This window comes from Bidens hawaiensis, unplaced genomic scaffold, assembly GCF_021521415.1.
Source record: "Bidens hawaiensis isolate Kalapana, Puna unplaced genomic scaffold, B.hawaiensis_p1.1 tig00050764_1, whole genome shotgun sequence".
NCBI classification, from domain to species: Eukaryota; Viridiplantae; Streptophyta; class Magnoliopsida; order Asterales; family Asteraceae; genus Bidens; species Bidens hawaiensis.
The window spans coordinates 27,942-43,729 of NW_027499108.1; the positions used below are offsets into that span (position 1 = coordinate 27,942).

General features: G+C 36.9%; 1 protein-coding gene across 1 annotated transcript; it reads right to left on the reverse strand.

Moving 5' to 3' along the window:
* Positions 1-3,920: 3,920 nt before the first annotated feature.
* On the reverse strand, positions 3,921-4,801 carry LOC143598725 (protein RGF1 INDUCIBLE TRANSCRIPTION FACTOR 1-like). The gene is made up of 3 exons (XM_077076871.1): positions 4,642-4,801; positions 4,337-4,552; positions 3,921-4,253 (listed from the first exon to the last, which is right to left on the reverse strand). The coding sequence occupies exons 1-3, from the start codon at positions 4,783-4,785 to the stop codon at positions 4,047-4,049; spliced, it is 567 nt and encodes a 188-aa protein (XP_076932986.1). The 5' UTR covers positions 4,786-4,801; the 3' UTR covers positions 3,921-4,046.
* Positions 4,802-15,788: the final 10,987 nt, after the last annotated feature.

Genomic DNA, 15,788 nt, shown 5'->3' on the forward strand with positions numbered 1-15,788 from the left:
ATTAGTTTTTTTTGTTAGTTTTGTTAAAATGTAGTTGGATTCGTTTATTTTTGTTAAGCGAAATGAACTAAACTGCTTGTTAAAAAAAGTGCTTCGGTTCGTTAGTTTAGTAAAATAAGTAGCTCGATTTGTTTATTTTTGTTAACAGATAAGTTTGGTTTGTTTATTTTTGTTAAAAAAATAAGTTTGGTTTATTTATTTTTGTTAGAAAAGTAGTTTGATTCGTTTGTTTTTGTTAAAAAATAAGTTCAGTTCGTTTATTTTTGTTAAAGAAGTAGTTCGATTCATTTATTTTTGTTAAACGAAATGAACTACTTGTTAAAAAAAGTGATTCGCTTCGTTCAGTTTGTTAAAAAAATTAGTTTGACCCGTTTATTTTTGTTAAAAAGCAGTTCAATTTGTTAAAAAAAATGGTTAGGTTTGTTTATTTTTATTAAAAAAGTTAATCTAGTTCATTTATTTTTGTTAAAAGGGGAAGGGGACTCAAGGTGATCAATGTATATATATAGAAGTAAAATATCGAATCTACCCCTGAGACTAACACTGATAAGTAACGATAGGGACTTAAATGATGAATTTTTGAAACCACAAAGAATCAACCGGTTCAAATTTTTCTTCAGAAACTCATTGTGCTTTCAACCTAAAACTACATGAACTCAAATTAGGGATGATCATTCAAACCGGTTCCTGGAACCGAACCGGAACCAAACCGGTTCCTACCCGTTTTTTGTAGGAACCGGACCCTATCTGATTCAACCCGATAATCCGTGACCGGTTCTTGCATTTCTGAGTGGGGGCGGGTAGGAACCGGAACCGGTTAGGAACCGGTTCCTAACCGGTTCTAGCCGTTGGATCGAGTATAGCCGTTGGAAATCGTTTTTTTGGCCGTTTTTTGACCGTTGGGGTCAAAAATAGCCGTTTTTTTGGCTCACCCAAGCACCCCACTACTAGTATAAATAGGTATTTGGTGTCATGGGTTCATCACAACACTCAAAACGCAAACCCGAACGCAAAAAAATACAAAAAAACGCTATTACAACATTTTGAGTTCCCTAATCTCTTGTTTTCTCTTCTTCTATATTCATATTTGTTGTTATGGCTGCCTCACAATCATCGGTTGGTCAAGGTTCCAACGCCGAACCAAGTTTCGTTCGTATTGTACCTCATAATCGTAATCAAGAGATTTGATGCAATTGGGATTTGGTTGAATTGAGTGACCATTCATTGAAGGCTCGGTGCAAGTTTTGTGGGGTTTATTTAAACCCACTTTCGAATTCAAATTTGAAGAAACACATCGAAAAACCGTATTGCAAGGCGTTGAAAAAGAACGTCGATTCGCAACAAACGCAAATGGATAGTGAAGGCGGAATATTTACATACCAAATTGATCGAGTTCAAGATCGTATGGCGAAGTTTGTGATTCAAGAAGCTTTGCCATTTAGCCACTTCGACAACCCTCGCTTAACCGCCATGATTCGAGATACGCTTCAACCACAATACACTCACGTAAGTCGTCATACTCTTAAACGTTATTGTTTAAAATTGTGGAAGAAGGCCAAAGAGGTACTAATTGCATATTTTGAAAATATAAATACGGGAATAAACTTAACTAGTGATGTTTGGTCGGCTCCACATGGTCTACCCGAATCTTATCTTTGTGTCACCGCTCATTGGGTAGACCCGTCATCGTGGGAAATGATGAAACGCACCATTGCTTTCGAACTCTTTGAGTATCCACATACGGGAGATAATTTGTTTGAAATTTTAGATTATGTTATAAAAACTTATAAACTAGAAAATAAAATATTTTCAATGGCATTTGATAACGCGTCGAATAATACATCGGCGGTTGATAAATTAAAATTAAAATATACGCCGATTTGCAATGGTGTATTTTTTCACTCAAGGTGTGTTGCACATATCATTAATTTAATCTTGCAAGACGGACTTGCTTCGGATGAGGTTACATCGGTTATAAACGATTTTAGACTAATGATACATGAAGTTTTTAAGAAAAGTAAAAAAAGACAAATGGATTATAGAAAATTTTGTAAAGATAAGGGAAGAAAAGCTTTGGGAGCTAATTGGGATGTACCTCATCGATGGAATTCCACTTGCATAATGTTTCAAAGTGTTTTGGAACAAAGAGAAACTTTACAAATGTTTCATTATAGTCTTGCCGAGAATGATTTGGCAATCCCCTTTTCAAATGAGAAATGGGAAATTATCAATGACTTATCGACTTTTCTTGAAGTTTTTAAAACATCAACTACGAAACTATCGGGAACGTATTATCCGACAAGTCCCTTGGTTCTTTCGGAGTTATTTTTAATCGTTAACAATCTTAAAGAATTTGAAAATAAAAGTCCAATGTTTTCAAACATCATATTACCAATGAAGTTTAAATTAAAAAAATACTTTCTTGAATTGCCACCGGTTTTTACTTGCGCCGCCGCTTTAAACCCAATGTTAAATGTTACGGGGGTTGAATGTGTGATAGACGAAATTTTTTCAGCCTTAGATATGCATGAAGTTGACCCAAACTTTTCAACAGAGGCAAAAAATGATTTTAAATTGAATTTTAAATTTATGTATGACTTTTATTTAAATAAATATGGGTCAAACATACACATGCCTATGCCGGGGGGGTCTTCATCAAGTTCAAGTGCTACTAGAGTACGAGATCCCATGATTAGCCTTATGAACACCGTTCGCAACGTAACGGCTAAAACACAAAGGGGTAACACCCCTTCAAGCGAACTAGGAAGGTATAGTGCAAATGATTACTCTACCGGTTTATCCGAAGAGGAATATGGCACTTTTGATGTTTTGGCTTGGTGGAAGGTAAAGGAAACCGAGTTTCCGATTCTTGCCACCATGGCCCGTGATTTATTAACCGTCCAAGCTTCTACGGTAGCTTCGGAATCCGCTTTTTCTCTTAGTGGCAGGGTAATATCGGTGAGAAGAACAAGACTAAATTCGGAGTCGGTGGAGATGTGCATTTGCTTAAAGGATCACTTGGACTCAATCGATCGTATTCAACACTTAACCACTCTCGAAGATGAAACACCACTTGATGTTCGAGTGCACGACGAACAAGAAGACATTTCTACAAGTAATTCCGAGGAGGAAGTCGCCGCTCAATAATTACGACGAACAAGAAGGCTTTTCTAGAAATAATATGTCACAACTTTATATTTATAAGTTTAATGTTTTGTTAGTTTGTTTTTGAAGATTTTAAAACATGTAACCTTTTTTTTAGAACTTCTTAAAGTAAATAAAATGAATTTTATGTTAATTGTTTTGTTTATTTTTCATGCTATACAAATACAAATCGTAGTTTAGAATCCAATCGCAAACGAAAAACGAAAAAAAAAAAAAATTTACACTGTAATGCAGGAACCGGGTTAGGAACCGGTAAGAACCGGTTCCATAGGTTAGGGGTCCGAGGGTGGGAGAACCGGTTCGGTTCCCTAACCGGTTTGAGCCTAGAACCGGTTTCAAATGAGGTTTTGAATATAGGAACCGGTTAGGAACCGGTTCCGGTTCCTAGTCCCAAACCGTTTTGAACATCTCTAACTCAAATGGTTAATTTTTCAAACCACCTACCTAACCGTTTCAAAATCTCAAAGTTATTTTTGAGTTCAAAATCAACCATTCTCACGGTCTTACCCCCATTCATTATCTACTAAAATTTGACCAAAATTTTACTTTTTTATAAAGTAAATTACCACCATCCACTACACTATCAAGTATCACCAGATACTTAAACAAATAAGAAAACAATAGAAACATAAACTGTATAAACACAATCCAACTAATCATTATAACAATTTTCACCCCCACACTTTTTCCTACTTCCAAAACTACTCCTTATAATCACCCATCATTCCAAAACTAACTTACCCTATCCTATCATCTGCTTCTTTGTACAAACTGACCAGCCAAAGGGCAATAATGACATTTCCCACACATAAACTGGGAGTTCAAACAAAACATAAACCAAAGGACCTTTGCATCAATGAACCAAATCTTCAGGGGGCTATTCAGTAATACTCCATTATTAATCCTCCCATTGGTGCCCTATGCGGAACCCCCTTCCTCCTCTTCGCTGTCCTGTAGCTTACCGCCGCCGGCGTTGACTGAGTCAACCTACGAACTCCGTTGCCGTACTTCATCCTCCGCCGCCCGTACGACTCATCTGAATCCCAAACTGCCGGCATCAAGTCCTTATTCTCCGACGAGCCAGTAACCTGCAACAGAATGATACAATTAAGCATTATTATTATTATTATTATAATTTGAACCCATTTTGTGGGTTTGTGGGTTTGCTTACCTTGCATCCAAGTGAGCAGAACCGGAAGGAGTCTAGAAGGCTCCGGTCACAGACCTCGCACGTGTTGGTCACACCTTTACCCGGACGCGGCTGCGGCCGTTTGTTCAAGAACGCAACTTTCGCACTGTTGATCACATAAGTCTGCACCGAGCCGATGTCTAAATGCTTCTGAATCTCAGAAACCCTAATTACGTCGTGATACGAGGATCTCCGTATCTGCAAATCAATTAACAAAATCAACAGTTAATAATCGAATTAATTAATTACTTAACAAAATTGATTTAAATATTTAATGATTAATTAACCTGAATGTGGCGGTGGTTGTGGTGGTCATCGAGGCAGAGAGAACACAAAGGCCCATTGACACAATCCAAACAGTACATATTACATTCAGATTTAGGTGAGTCCGTGTGTAATTTGCATTGACCGAAGAAGCCTTCACGGAGCATTGGCTTCAGCCATAGCGGCCACTTGTTGTCCTCTTCGGTTGGGGCCTGCATTACCTGAAAAAACAGCAGATTAATCAGCAATTAATGGTGAAGAGGAACAGAGGAATGAGACCATGATGTGGCGGTTGGTGGGTTTGATTTGGTGGATGGTGGTGGGTTGTTGGTTGTCGATAGCCAGCTTGACGGCGGAGAGTGGTGGACCGGCCGGAAGAAATAAGGGATTAGAGGGCGAAAGGGTGGTACTTATCTGCACATAAAGTTTCATAATGTAGAAGGCAAACACCGAACCTAGTTACGAGCCTGTACCCGGACCCGAGCCTAGAACTACGTCGGGCGCAAGGAACCGACCTTTTTCTGTCTTTTTTGGTTTCTTTTTCATGCCCTTTTTTCTTATTTCCCTTGTTTCATCATCATCATCGTACTCAGTATATCCCACCAATAGCAATGCTATGGTAGGGTCTGAGAAGGGTAAGATGTAGACAGCCTTACCTCTATCCCATAGGGATAGAGAGGCTGCTTCCGGAGAGACCCCCGGCTCGATAGTAGTTTTGCATCAAGCCTTGGACATAAGGCACATAGCACTCAATCATCGGGACACCGGCTGATCGGTTCATATGCCCTTGTCTTTCGGCTATCAACGCCACCACATGATGCCTGATTAACCTTCCGCCACTTTTAACGTTATTTTCACGAGATTAGTAAAATAACGTCAAAATTAGTGCAATTTTACTTTTGCCCACCCGAGGGTTCACACATATATACATTATATGCGTGCAATTTTACTTATTTCCCTTGTTTATTTTTTCTTATAATATTTCATTGTTTTCTTTAAATATAACTAGTTTTTTTATCCGCCATATTGCGACGGTGCATTAACGTGTATTCAGTTGGTATGCATGGTAATGCTCGACTGTTGCGACACCAAGCCGGTGCGAATTCTTTCAGTGTCAGTTACGTTTTTTATGTCGGTAAATCTGAGCGTTAAGACAGTGAGTCAACATGAAGTCGTTGGTATTTGTTACGGTGCCATAATTATTTAATGCAAAAACAAAGACATTAAATTAATCAAAAATACCTTTGTAACGTCGGTCTATGATATTTATAATTATAGTGGAAGTTACGAGAAAAGAATCACAGACAAAAAAAAAACGGAGCATTGGTACTGTTTCTATGAATTGGTGGCTTTTATTAAACTCTATCTATGCGATTTGATCCTATATTTATATGTATACAAATTGCCTAAAATTGAAATTTGTTTGAGTTAACCACCTCTACTATTGAGAACAAAACAGTAAACATGATACAAACCAGCAAAAACAACAAACGTTAGGTCATTACGTATACTTGAAATTAAACTCCACCCCATCTCAGTCGATATAAAAAAAATGTAGCCAAAATGACGTTCAAACTGACAACCATAGTCCAATTATGTTTACTGAAGAAACACTAATCGTACCCCGGGCAGTTTACGGATAAACTGGGGGTTAGATAGATGTTTCCCACGAGGGATTAGATCCGGCAAAGATGGTTCTTCTGATAACCTGCAAAACAGACACCGTGAGCTCGTCACTGAGAAGGGGGGGGGGTTCCTCCTTGTGACCACCCTCCGGCGTGAGAATCAGACTAGATTACTCTTGAATATAAATGTATATTAAGAGATTGCTATAGCAGTTATCAGGTATAATATGTAAGATACAAGATCAGATCAGATGAGATGATCATACCATTTGGGGTATTTATAGCCGAAGGTATGTTTCCAAGAAGGTGTAGCCGGCTGAATAGTATTCCTGTTCTACCAACTGTGGCCTACGCACGTGCCATGCTGGTAGTTGGTGGGTAGGCAGCGGCTGACAGTGACCAGGCCTGCTGTGTACTATTCCTTTTCCACCAACTACAGGCTATGCACGTGGTATGACAGGAGTTGGTGAGTAGGTAGCGGCTAATAGTGACATATAGTACAAGAGCATGCTGCTCGCCATACTGTTGTCAATGAGCTGTCGTATCTTTGGTCAGATCTTTTGCCCATACCTCGTCAGGTACAGTACAAAAGATCTTTCAGTATCGTACGGACTGGCTCATTTGGGCGGGAGTATTCCCCCTCCCGCCCTTGTGCGGGACTGATCCCGGCTTGCTCATTCCTTCAGGTGACTACTGAATTATTGAGAGTTAAGCCTTGTGCGTGTAGCCATGCTGCGCGGGTAGCCTTCCCTGATGGCTGGTATCCGTAACTGCGGGAACAGGCGGAGTACTTGGAAACCATTGGGAGGCGTTTCCTGCGGGAACAGCTTGCGTACTGCGCGTAAGGACGTCACGTCTCTGAGCGTGGTGGGTCCTGCTGATCCAGTTGGTTTCTGCGCAGACGTCCCTTTAGTTAAGTCTTGCGGGTTCAACCGCGCAGACGTCCGTTAAGGAGTCATGCGGGTTCAACTGCGCAGACGTCCCTTTTCAAGGTGAGTCTTGCGGGTCCAACTGGGCTCTGCTGGGACCTACCTCTTCAAGTCCCCCCAGTCCAATGTTCTTCTCATGAATGTTTAATAAAGTGAGGCGAACTTTTGGACTTAAGCAAAGGGTTTTTGAAAAGGGTTTAGTTTTAAGGTTTTCCATGGGGATTCTTCCCGCGGAAGTCCTAATGTCACGCAGAATTTCCCACTGTTCTGCTTGATCTTTGGGTATGATGCGGGTAGGTCTGTAACCTCCTCGCAAGTCAGGAGCGTTGAGTACCTCTTGTGTAGATTCTCCATGAGGTTTTGGTAGTTTTGAACATAGTGATCAATTATGCTAAAACCACCAATTCCCTCTTGAAGCTTCAAACAATCTAGTTCTCGACGTTCCCGCTATGCGGGGATGTTATTCCCGTTTCCGCAAGCATGGCCCAGAAGATCCTTCTTGGTTTCATTTCCCTACGGAGTGCTAGGTATGTGAAGGGTTTTGCCTTGACACTGTACCCGCACTCGTCTTATAGTTACTTTACTTCCAAGGTATTCCTGGCGTCAATTCCCTGCAGGTGCTAGGTATGTGAAGGGTTTTGCCTTAACACTGTACCCACACCCGTCTTATAGTTACTTGGTTGCCGAGGTATTCTTGGCTTCAATTCCCTGCGGGTGCTAAGTATGTGAAGGGTTTTGCCTTGACACTGTACCCGCACCCGTCTTATAGTTACTTGGTTGCCAAGGTAAGGGGTATATTCCCGCTTACTTTTGAATCTTTGAGACTTGCGTTATAAACGTTACATGAATTGCGCATGCATATTTTAGTTTATTTTAGCAATTTTCCCAGTGCTTTGGATAAGTTAACCGTTCGACGCGCGGTTATCAATAGGTTCGGTTTCTTATGATTTGTGCGGTTAGGACTGGCACTTTCATTTAGTGGAATGACCAAAGTTTACCTATGACTGACCTGCGTGAAGGTTTGCCGTTTTTTGGGTTTATGCGGGTTTTGCCGCCTTCCCCACGCAACTATTTTCCTCGTAATTATGCGGTGAAGACCGGCATATCCGGTTGGAAAGTTTATAAGTATAAATGTAAAATCATCAGCGTCAATGTTCTAAGGAGAATCATTTCCATTAGAAGTGGCTCTGGGCCTTTTATAAATTTGGAATTGATCTACATGTAACATTTGCGTAATTGAGCTCCGTTCCATGTTCTTGGGACGGGAGTGCCATCGAGCCTTTCGAGCCGGTATGCGCCCTTTCCCAGCACTTGTTTGATAACGTACGGACCTTCCCAGACAGGGGTCAGCTTTCCTGGGCGACTAGAATATGTATATTTTTAGCATGAACTAAAAGAAATGTTCAATATATACTCTCTTCAAAACCCAACATAACACGCAAGTACTAATAATTTGTGTTTACTTGCTTTTGTGATCTTCGTTATCCACTCATGTTTATCGCTTTTAAAATTGATGCATGTAAAAATGTCAATATAGTTAGTCACTATAAAAAATAAAATTAGCAAAATGATCAAAAATAAAAACCTAAATAAACCCTTGTAATACGGGGGCCAAAACTAGTGTGTGTGTGTGTGTGTATATATATATATGTATGTATATATATGGGAAAGTGAATATAGGGCTGTTGAGCATTTAACCTAAATTAGATGCGAAACTCACAAAACTACGTAGTTTTGACCTAAATCCAAACCATATTCACCATCATTCAGTTCCATATACTTTCTTGACGGTGACTTCTACGGCTCTTCTCCGCCATTCCTCTGAATTACACATGTCATGAACGAAATTCCACTTCTAAATGTAAATTTACTCATAAACCCGTTTGATTGTTTTATGTTTTTTCATTAATATGGATATATGCTACTTCGCCTTTTCAATCTGATAAACATTGATCCTTAACTGATTACTATTGATATCAATCCAAAATATAATTGACTCCCAAAGCCGTGTCTTTCTTCCTCTTCCTGTACCAATTACTTGGAATGACAATTGATATCAAATTCATGAAAGAATTTTGTTCAGTGCTTTAAAATAATGAAATAATTGTTATTAAATCAATTCTATTAGTTTACTACATAATTATGGACGAGTATTATTGCAGAACTCTTAATAATTTAAAAACTTAAAGGAACTCTTAATAACTAACGTTTTTTATAAAACTATTTGTATATTTATGTCATTTAAGTGTACTTTTATCACTTTTTATATCTATTTTTACGATTACAATTATTAAAAATTAGTTTCTACACATATGTAAACTTGTGATTTACATATATAATCAAAATTTTATTTTAGAAATATGATAAAACTACTCTCTAATAATAGTAATATATAAAAAATTTTCAAAAAAATAGTTGGTTGTTAAGAATTCTTAAAGTTTTTTAAAGTTCTGTAATGAAACTAACCATATATATATAATTATAGTGTCATTTATTCAGCATTGCGTTCATTTCAAAAATATATAGAAGTGTTAAGGCATATAACAGTTAAAATTAATTTAACTCTAGAAAACACACAGCAAAAAAGGTTTGTGACAAATACGATTTATTGAATGATAACTTGTATAAGATAAAGATTAAATACAAAGGTTTAGAAGTGATAAACGTTAAGTGATCTATATTTCTTAGGGGAGTCAATTGTTTCGGGTTGCCGGGTTGAAGGTTAAAATGTGTAACTCGAGCCCGACCCATATTACTATTTTTGTCAAGTATTACGACCCTAGCCTGCACACACATAAATTTGATCGACCTGAACACGGCTCGTTTAACTCATTCATGAAAAAGAAAAAAAAAATTAAAAACAAAGTTAATATAATCTAAAGCCGATGAAGTAATATGAATATTCTTCGACCGACTGACATTTTGGTGTTTAGATGGATAGGAGGAAAACATGCTTGTGTGGATTTGACAGGGGTTTCCCCTCTGGTGGGCTTAAAGAGTAGTGGTTTCACAGCCGGTCAAGCCGCTTTGAAAGCTGCTTCAGGCAAGGTGACCAAACATGAGAAGGCGTGTCTTGACAACCAACATGTGTTTATTCCTTTTGTTTTCGACACTTTTGGTTTCTTCGCGCCTAAAGCTGTGGAGTTACTTACCCGTGTCCAGCGGGTCATGCATAGTAATGCTATGACTCCAAGATCCGCAAATGTAGTTTTTAAAAGATTGGGTTTTGCAATTTAAAAAGGGGTAGCGGCGCAGCTTGTTGTCCGGTTACCTTCTGTTTCAATGTAATCTGAATACTTTATAACAATATGAAGGTTTTATTTCATTATTAATTTTCATAAAAAAGTTTGTTTAAAAAAAATTACAAAAGTTTTTTATATAAGTACTTAAACAAGTTAATGGGTCAAACTTGAACGCGACTTGTTTTTTAAAACGGGTCGAATTAGTCAACCAAAAACATTTCTTTTTCGCGTCAGATTCAGGTAGTGTTCCAAACAATTGTCGCCCCTAACGTTCATCTTACTATTTCAAATTTCAATAATTAATATTTATTCAGGCAATGACAACATTATAAACATATGATAAAAAGTTGCAAATGATTGACATAATAGAAAACCCAACACGCCTGTGAACTTTTCTCTTGCTGCTTAAATCTAATTTTCTTATACCTTTTAAACTAAAATAGTTTTGTTATACTTTACTATTTTTCTAAACAATATATAACAAGATTAAGAATTTTATTATTTTTACTTGAGAATAGTGTTACTATATCACTACATGTTTAAAAAATGTTGACGCAATGAGATTATAACGGTGTATCAAAACTAATTACGATGGTTTGTTCAAACCACTCACAACTAGGATGTAAATGCCCAACTCTAAATAAACGGTAAAAAATTATATAATGGTGTCTTCAAATTATTATGAAAATACTTCTTAAAAAAATTAGTAATGCAACGGAAGTATCAAATCCACCCTAAATATGAATGTCACATGACTCACATCACGTATGATTCATACAAAAGTAATCACTTTATACATGAACTATCTCACTTTAGTTAAAAGTAAGTTTTGTTTAATGATAAATATTATTTTTACTTAGCATCAAGTCACCAATAGTTTTGAATTACTCAATTGTTCAAATTTAAACTTGAAATCTACTCTCTAAGGTTATGTGTAGTGGAGGAGATTTTTGACACGTGGCCAAGGGGACGATATGTAGCCAAGGAGGGGCGATGTCGTAGCCCAAAATCGCCCAAAGCCAGCAATAAGTTCATCACCCCCCCCCCCCCTCCTATCGCTCATTTGTAGCAAGGGGACATGTTCTCACCCAATTTTCTTAGACTAGGAGTCATAAGTCTCTACACTTAGCAAGTGGGATGATTTCATATTAGAGAGAAAAAAAATAGTAGGTGAAGGATAAAATAATTAGAAAATACATATACGTATTTAACAGAAATGGTAGATGGCATTTATTCGAAAACAAATGAGGTGGCACATTATTCTTGTTTGAATTTAACGGGATTATTTTAACTTTTATTCTCTTTCATGGCATTGATGCTTTGTAAAGCCTTTTTTATGGAATGCCATTATTTTATCGTACTTTATACATTTGATCATTATTATAAGGTTGAATAATGGTCTTCATCCTCATTTTCTTTGTTTTTTTCTTGATTGCAAGGTTCAAAGTTGCCCCAGATTATGGACTTCTTCTTTGTAAAGCAAACTTCTTTTTTGTCCAAATGTACCCTAAATCAAACACTTTTAGATCATATCTTTAAAGAGATTGGGATCCTCATAATGTATATCTTTCTTTTGTTCCGTATTTACATTTGTCTACTTTAAAGTGTGCATTTAAAAATTGTTTGTAATGTATTACAATATGATTTTATTTGTAAAAGGACTCTAATACGTAACATTAGAAAACTTCACTGCAAAGTGAAGCCTATGGCCCTATACCGTATCAATCAAGTATCGTCTCGATGCTGTCATGTTCTTAGGTCGTTAGGCATTTATTTTCAAATTGTGAAGGCATGTTTATATCATCCGGAATTATATTGGTGTGGTGCCGAATTAGTTGATTTGGTGTTGTACTTGGGTTCTATGTTTCTATAAATTCATTTATATATATATATTTTCATCCAAATCCAAATCACTCTACAAAATGGAGAGACTTCGAGGATATACAAACCGAAACTTTATTATACGTGACAAGTATGAGTTACACATATCTTTCTTGTACAGAGGCGTAACATAATGATTTGTATATTGTGGTCTAATAGACAACTGCAACGTCACATAACACTTGTATAAAAAACTTACGTGCAGAATAATATCGAATATTCGTATTTTATAAACGAACTTGATGCCGGACTAACATCGATTCACCTAATACTTTCGGATACAGTAAAAATCTTGGATACACAACAAGAAGGTTTTGAAAAGTACACATATGTTACAAGATTTGTTGCTAAGGATAGTATGGTAGTTATATGATACGGCAGGATTAAAGTTTAATCAACTAAAAGGGACATCAATGTGAAAGAAGTTTGATTAAATGCTATTATCCATGGCAGCATGGCCCATGACCAAATTGAAGTGCATTTTATTATTTTATTTTCCAAAAATATTTTATTATTAATGAATTTATAAAAGAAATCGAAGCATACTATATAGTATACACCTAAAAGTACGCATTAACTTCATAGCATGTTCATTTGTCACTCTATTCTTCTTAAATCTTCACATCTTCAATTCCCTCATAAATAGAATAACATTCACCATATTCAGAACAACACAAGTGTATAGCATATCGAAGAAAACATATCTCCTCACTCTCCTTTAGCAAATCAAAGACTCACGTGGAGAGTGGAAGACGACCAACCTCCATCACCATCAATGTCACGTCTTTATTTTTTAAAATTATTTTTACTCCACCACATAAATTGAAATACATCAATAATAATTGTTTTAGCCCATGACAAATTGACGACACGAAAATATTGACTTTATTGAATCTAAACGACTTTCATAAAAGTATGAGAAAATAAGGTCTTCTTCAAAGTGTTTAATGCTACAAACAAGGGCGAAGCTTTATGGGGACGGGGATGACACCGGTCACTGTCGTTTTTCGGTTAATAGGTACATTTCATGATTTTTGTCCGAAAATTTTTATAGGTATTGAGCGTGGTCACCCCTAAGGTATTTCTCCAAAAAACTATCGGACATCACTGAATTTTTTTTTATAATATCCCAGCGTTTGATTTTTTTTATATATAAAACCTTGTATTTTTAAAAACAAATACTGGTCGAATACTAAAAGCTTTGTTTTTATAAAGCTCATTGAAGGGGCCTATTAATTTGTAATAATAATACACTTGTTTAAACAACCAAAAAAAAACGGGATTGTCATTGGGCTAGGGTTTGAAAACCATCTACCGTTCATCTCGATTCAGAACTCAAATTCACTACCTTACGGAGTCGCTAGACACCACCAGCCACCACTAAGCACACACTGTCGTCCGTCGTTGTCAGCCACCACACACAGGACAACGCACTCAAACTTGGAGACACCACACGCGCCGCAACATTGAGTAACTGCACCATTCATCTAGTATTATCATGAATATTTTATGTCTCTGTTGGTTAAAAAATTATCTAGTTTTTATTATTATTATTATTATTATTATTATTATTATAAGATAAATCATTTGTATGAATGAAGAAAAATTAGATATTTAGATACCATATTGTTTGACCCGACTCAAACCGGATCGGCGGCCCGAACCGAATCACCACCCGACCCGAATCAAAAATTTTTAGGTCCGTGACTTCGGTCGCCGCTGTGACGAAGCTCATGCTTCGCCACTGGGCCTACAAAGTTACACATCTTATTTCATCTTAAGACTCTTCATCATATTTTGGACTTTTCATCATACTTTTAGAAAACTGATGATCTCTTTAATTTCTTAGTTGTTTTAACTAAAAACCATTTTGGTTCTATTGTATAGTTTATATTCTCATCACTCTCGATATCATAGTTACGACATTAGCTAAACGCTTTCAATGAAAAACCTGTAAAATGATGTATATCCCTCGTGGTAACACCATGCACCTTGTCAATACTTCTTTCAAGTGTATTTCATAAGGGGAAAGTGAATACTCTTTCTAAGTATTAGAACGTGGATTAGTACAAGAACTTCTTAAGATTGACTGATTAACAACTTTGCTGATGTTATCTATCATCACCTTTTGATTTAGTAAATGGAGAGAAATAGGAGATATAATACAATCATAATCAAAAACTTGATCGATTATTCAAGAGCTATATGAAATACTTTCACGTCTCTGAATGATTAATATTCGTCTTGCTATATGAACCTGATCGGAATCCAATTTAATGAGCATGATTAATAGCTTCGTGCCCTACTGCATCAATCTTCGTCCTTCTTACTTGTTGATCACCGTAAACTGAGCGCCTTAGGGTTTGCACAACAGACGTATTTTGTTTTACGGATTAGTTTTTAGGAATTTTTTATGTTTTTATCAAAACTACTTAGTTTTGATGGGTTTACCGTATAAGATTAGGCGTCTCACAACACCGTATTCACTTTCCCTAAAATAATTTGCATGATTAATAGAAATATAGAATTCTTAGATTGATTTAACATATGTGAGATGGCATTCGTTTTTATTCTATCTACAATACAATCATGCAAATAGCATCTTAATTTCGGGTAGCAAAATGAGATTATATAATCAACTGGGGTTTTATCGGCGCGTTACGCCGGGTAGGTTTATCACACCCCGGCTCAGGGCCTGGGCGTGTGACCCAACGTTGGTACCTGTTTTGTAAATATATCAGAGTTTAAGGTTGTAAAGCGGAAGACTTTAATAAAATATTATTATATTTAAAAGACGGAATTTTAAAACACCCGTTAATTTGTACAAAAGTGTTTGGATTACAAAACCATGTTTCACATTATTTTAATAATAAAACATCTATTGAGCCATCAGATCGTCTAACGGCTATCCATCTTCTCCAAACACCTATTCTCCATTACCTGTAAAACAGTTATAAAATACGTCAGCAACACATGCTGGTGAACACGCTGACACAAAATATTTAAGTTACTTAGTTATCCCCTCGGGTATCTTATGACCCGGCCCATCGTGGCTTAGGAAACAACAAAGTTAGATTTACTATTATAAACCTCTAGTTATACTTGAAACCTCTCAGCGATACCGCAGCATCGAGGTCTTAACAACTATCAATATAAACGAGATAATCCCCTCTCGGACATTACTTAGGTCCGGCCCAACATGGCGGAGGCATTAGCAAGTGTGGTGCGGTGTGCCAACCGTCTACCCACATATGTAAGGATCCAGGCAAACATATATAATAGCCTGAGGGCCAGCATTACTTTTGTTTATAAAGTTTTAGGGATATAATCCCATGCAAACATTCACATACTTGTTTTATAAAAAGTTGGACGTATTCACCTTTCTTCTTGGTTGGTGTTTCTCACCAATTTGTCTCGTTACCTCGGACCTATAGTACGAAAATAACATTTTATAAGTACTAGATCAACAATCTAGCTTCAGACCTTTAGTCCG

Bases quoted from the DNA above. Each gene is read 5' to 3' on its own strand.
- LOC143598725 (XM_077076871.1), bottom strand. From the start codon at position 4,785: ATGCTCCGTGAAGGCTTCTTCGGTCAATGCAAATTACACACGGACTCA. The intron at 4,553-4,641 runs GTTAATTAATCA...ATTGATTTGCAG, and splicing joins ACAACCACCGCCACATTCAG to ATACGGAGATCCTCGTATCA. The intron at 4,254-4,336 runs GTAAGCAAACCC...ATTCTGTTGCAG, and splicing joins TCTGCTCACTTGGATGCAAG to GTTACTGGCTCGTCGGAGAA.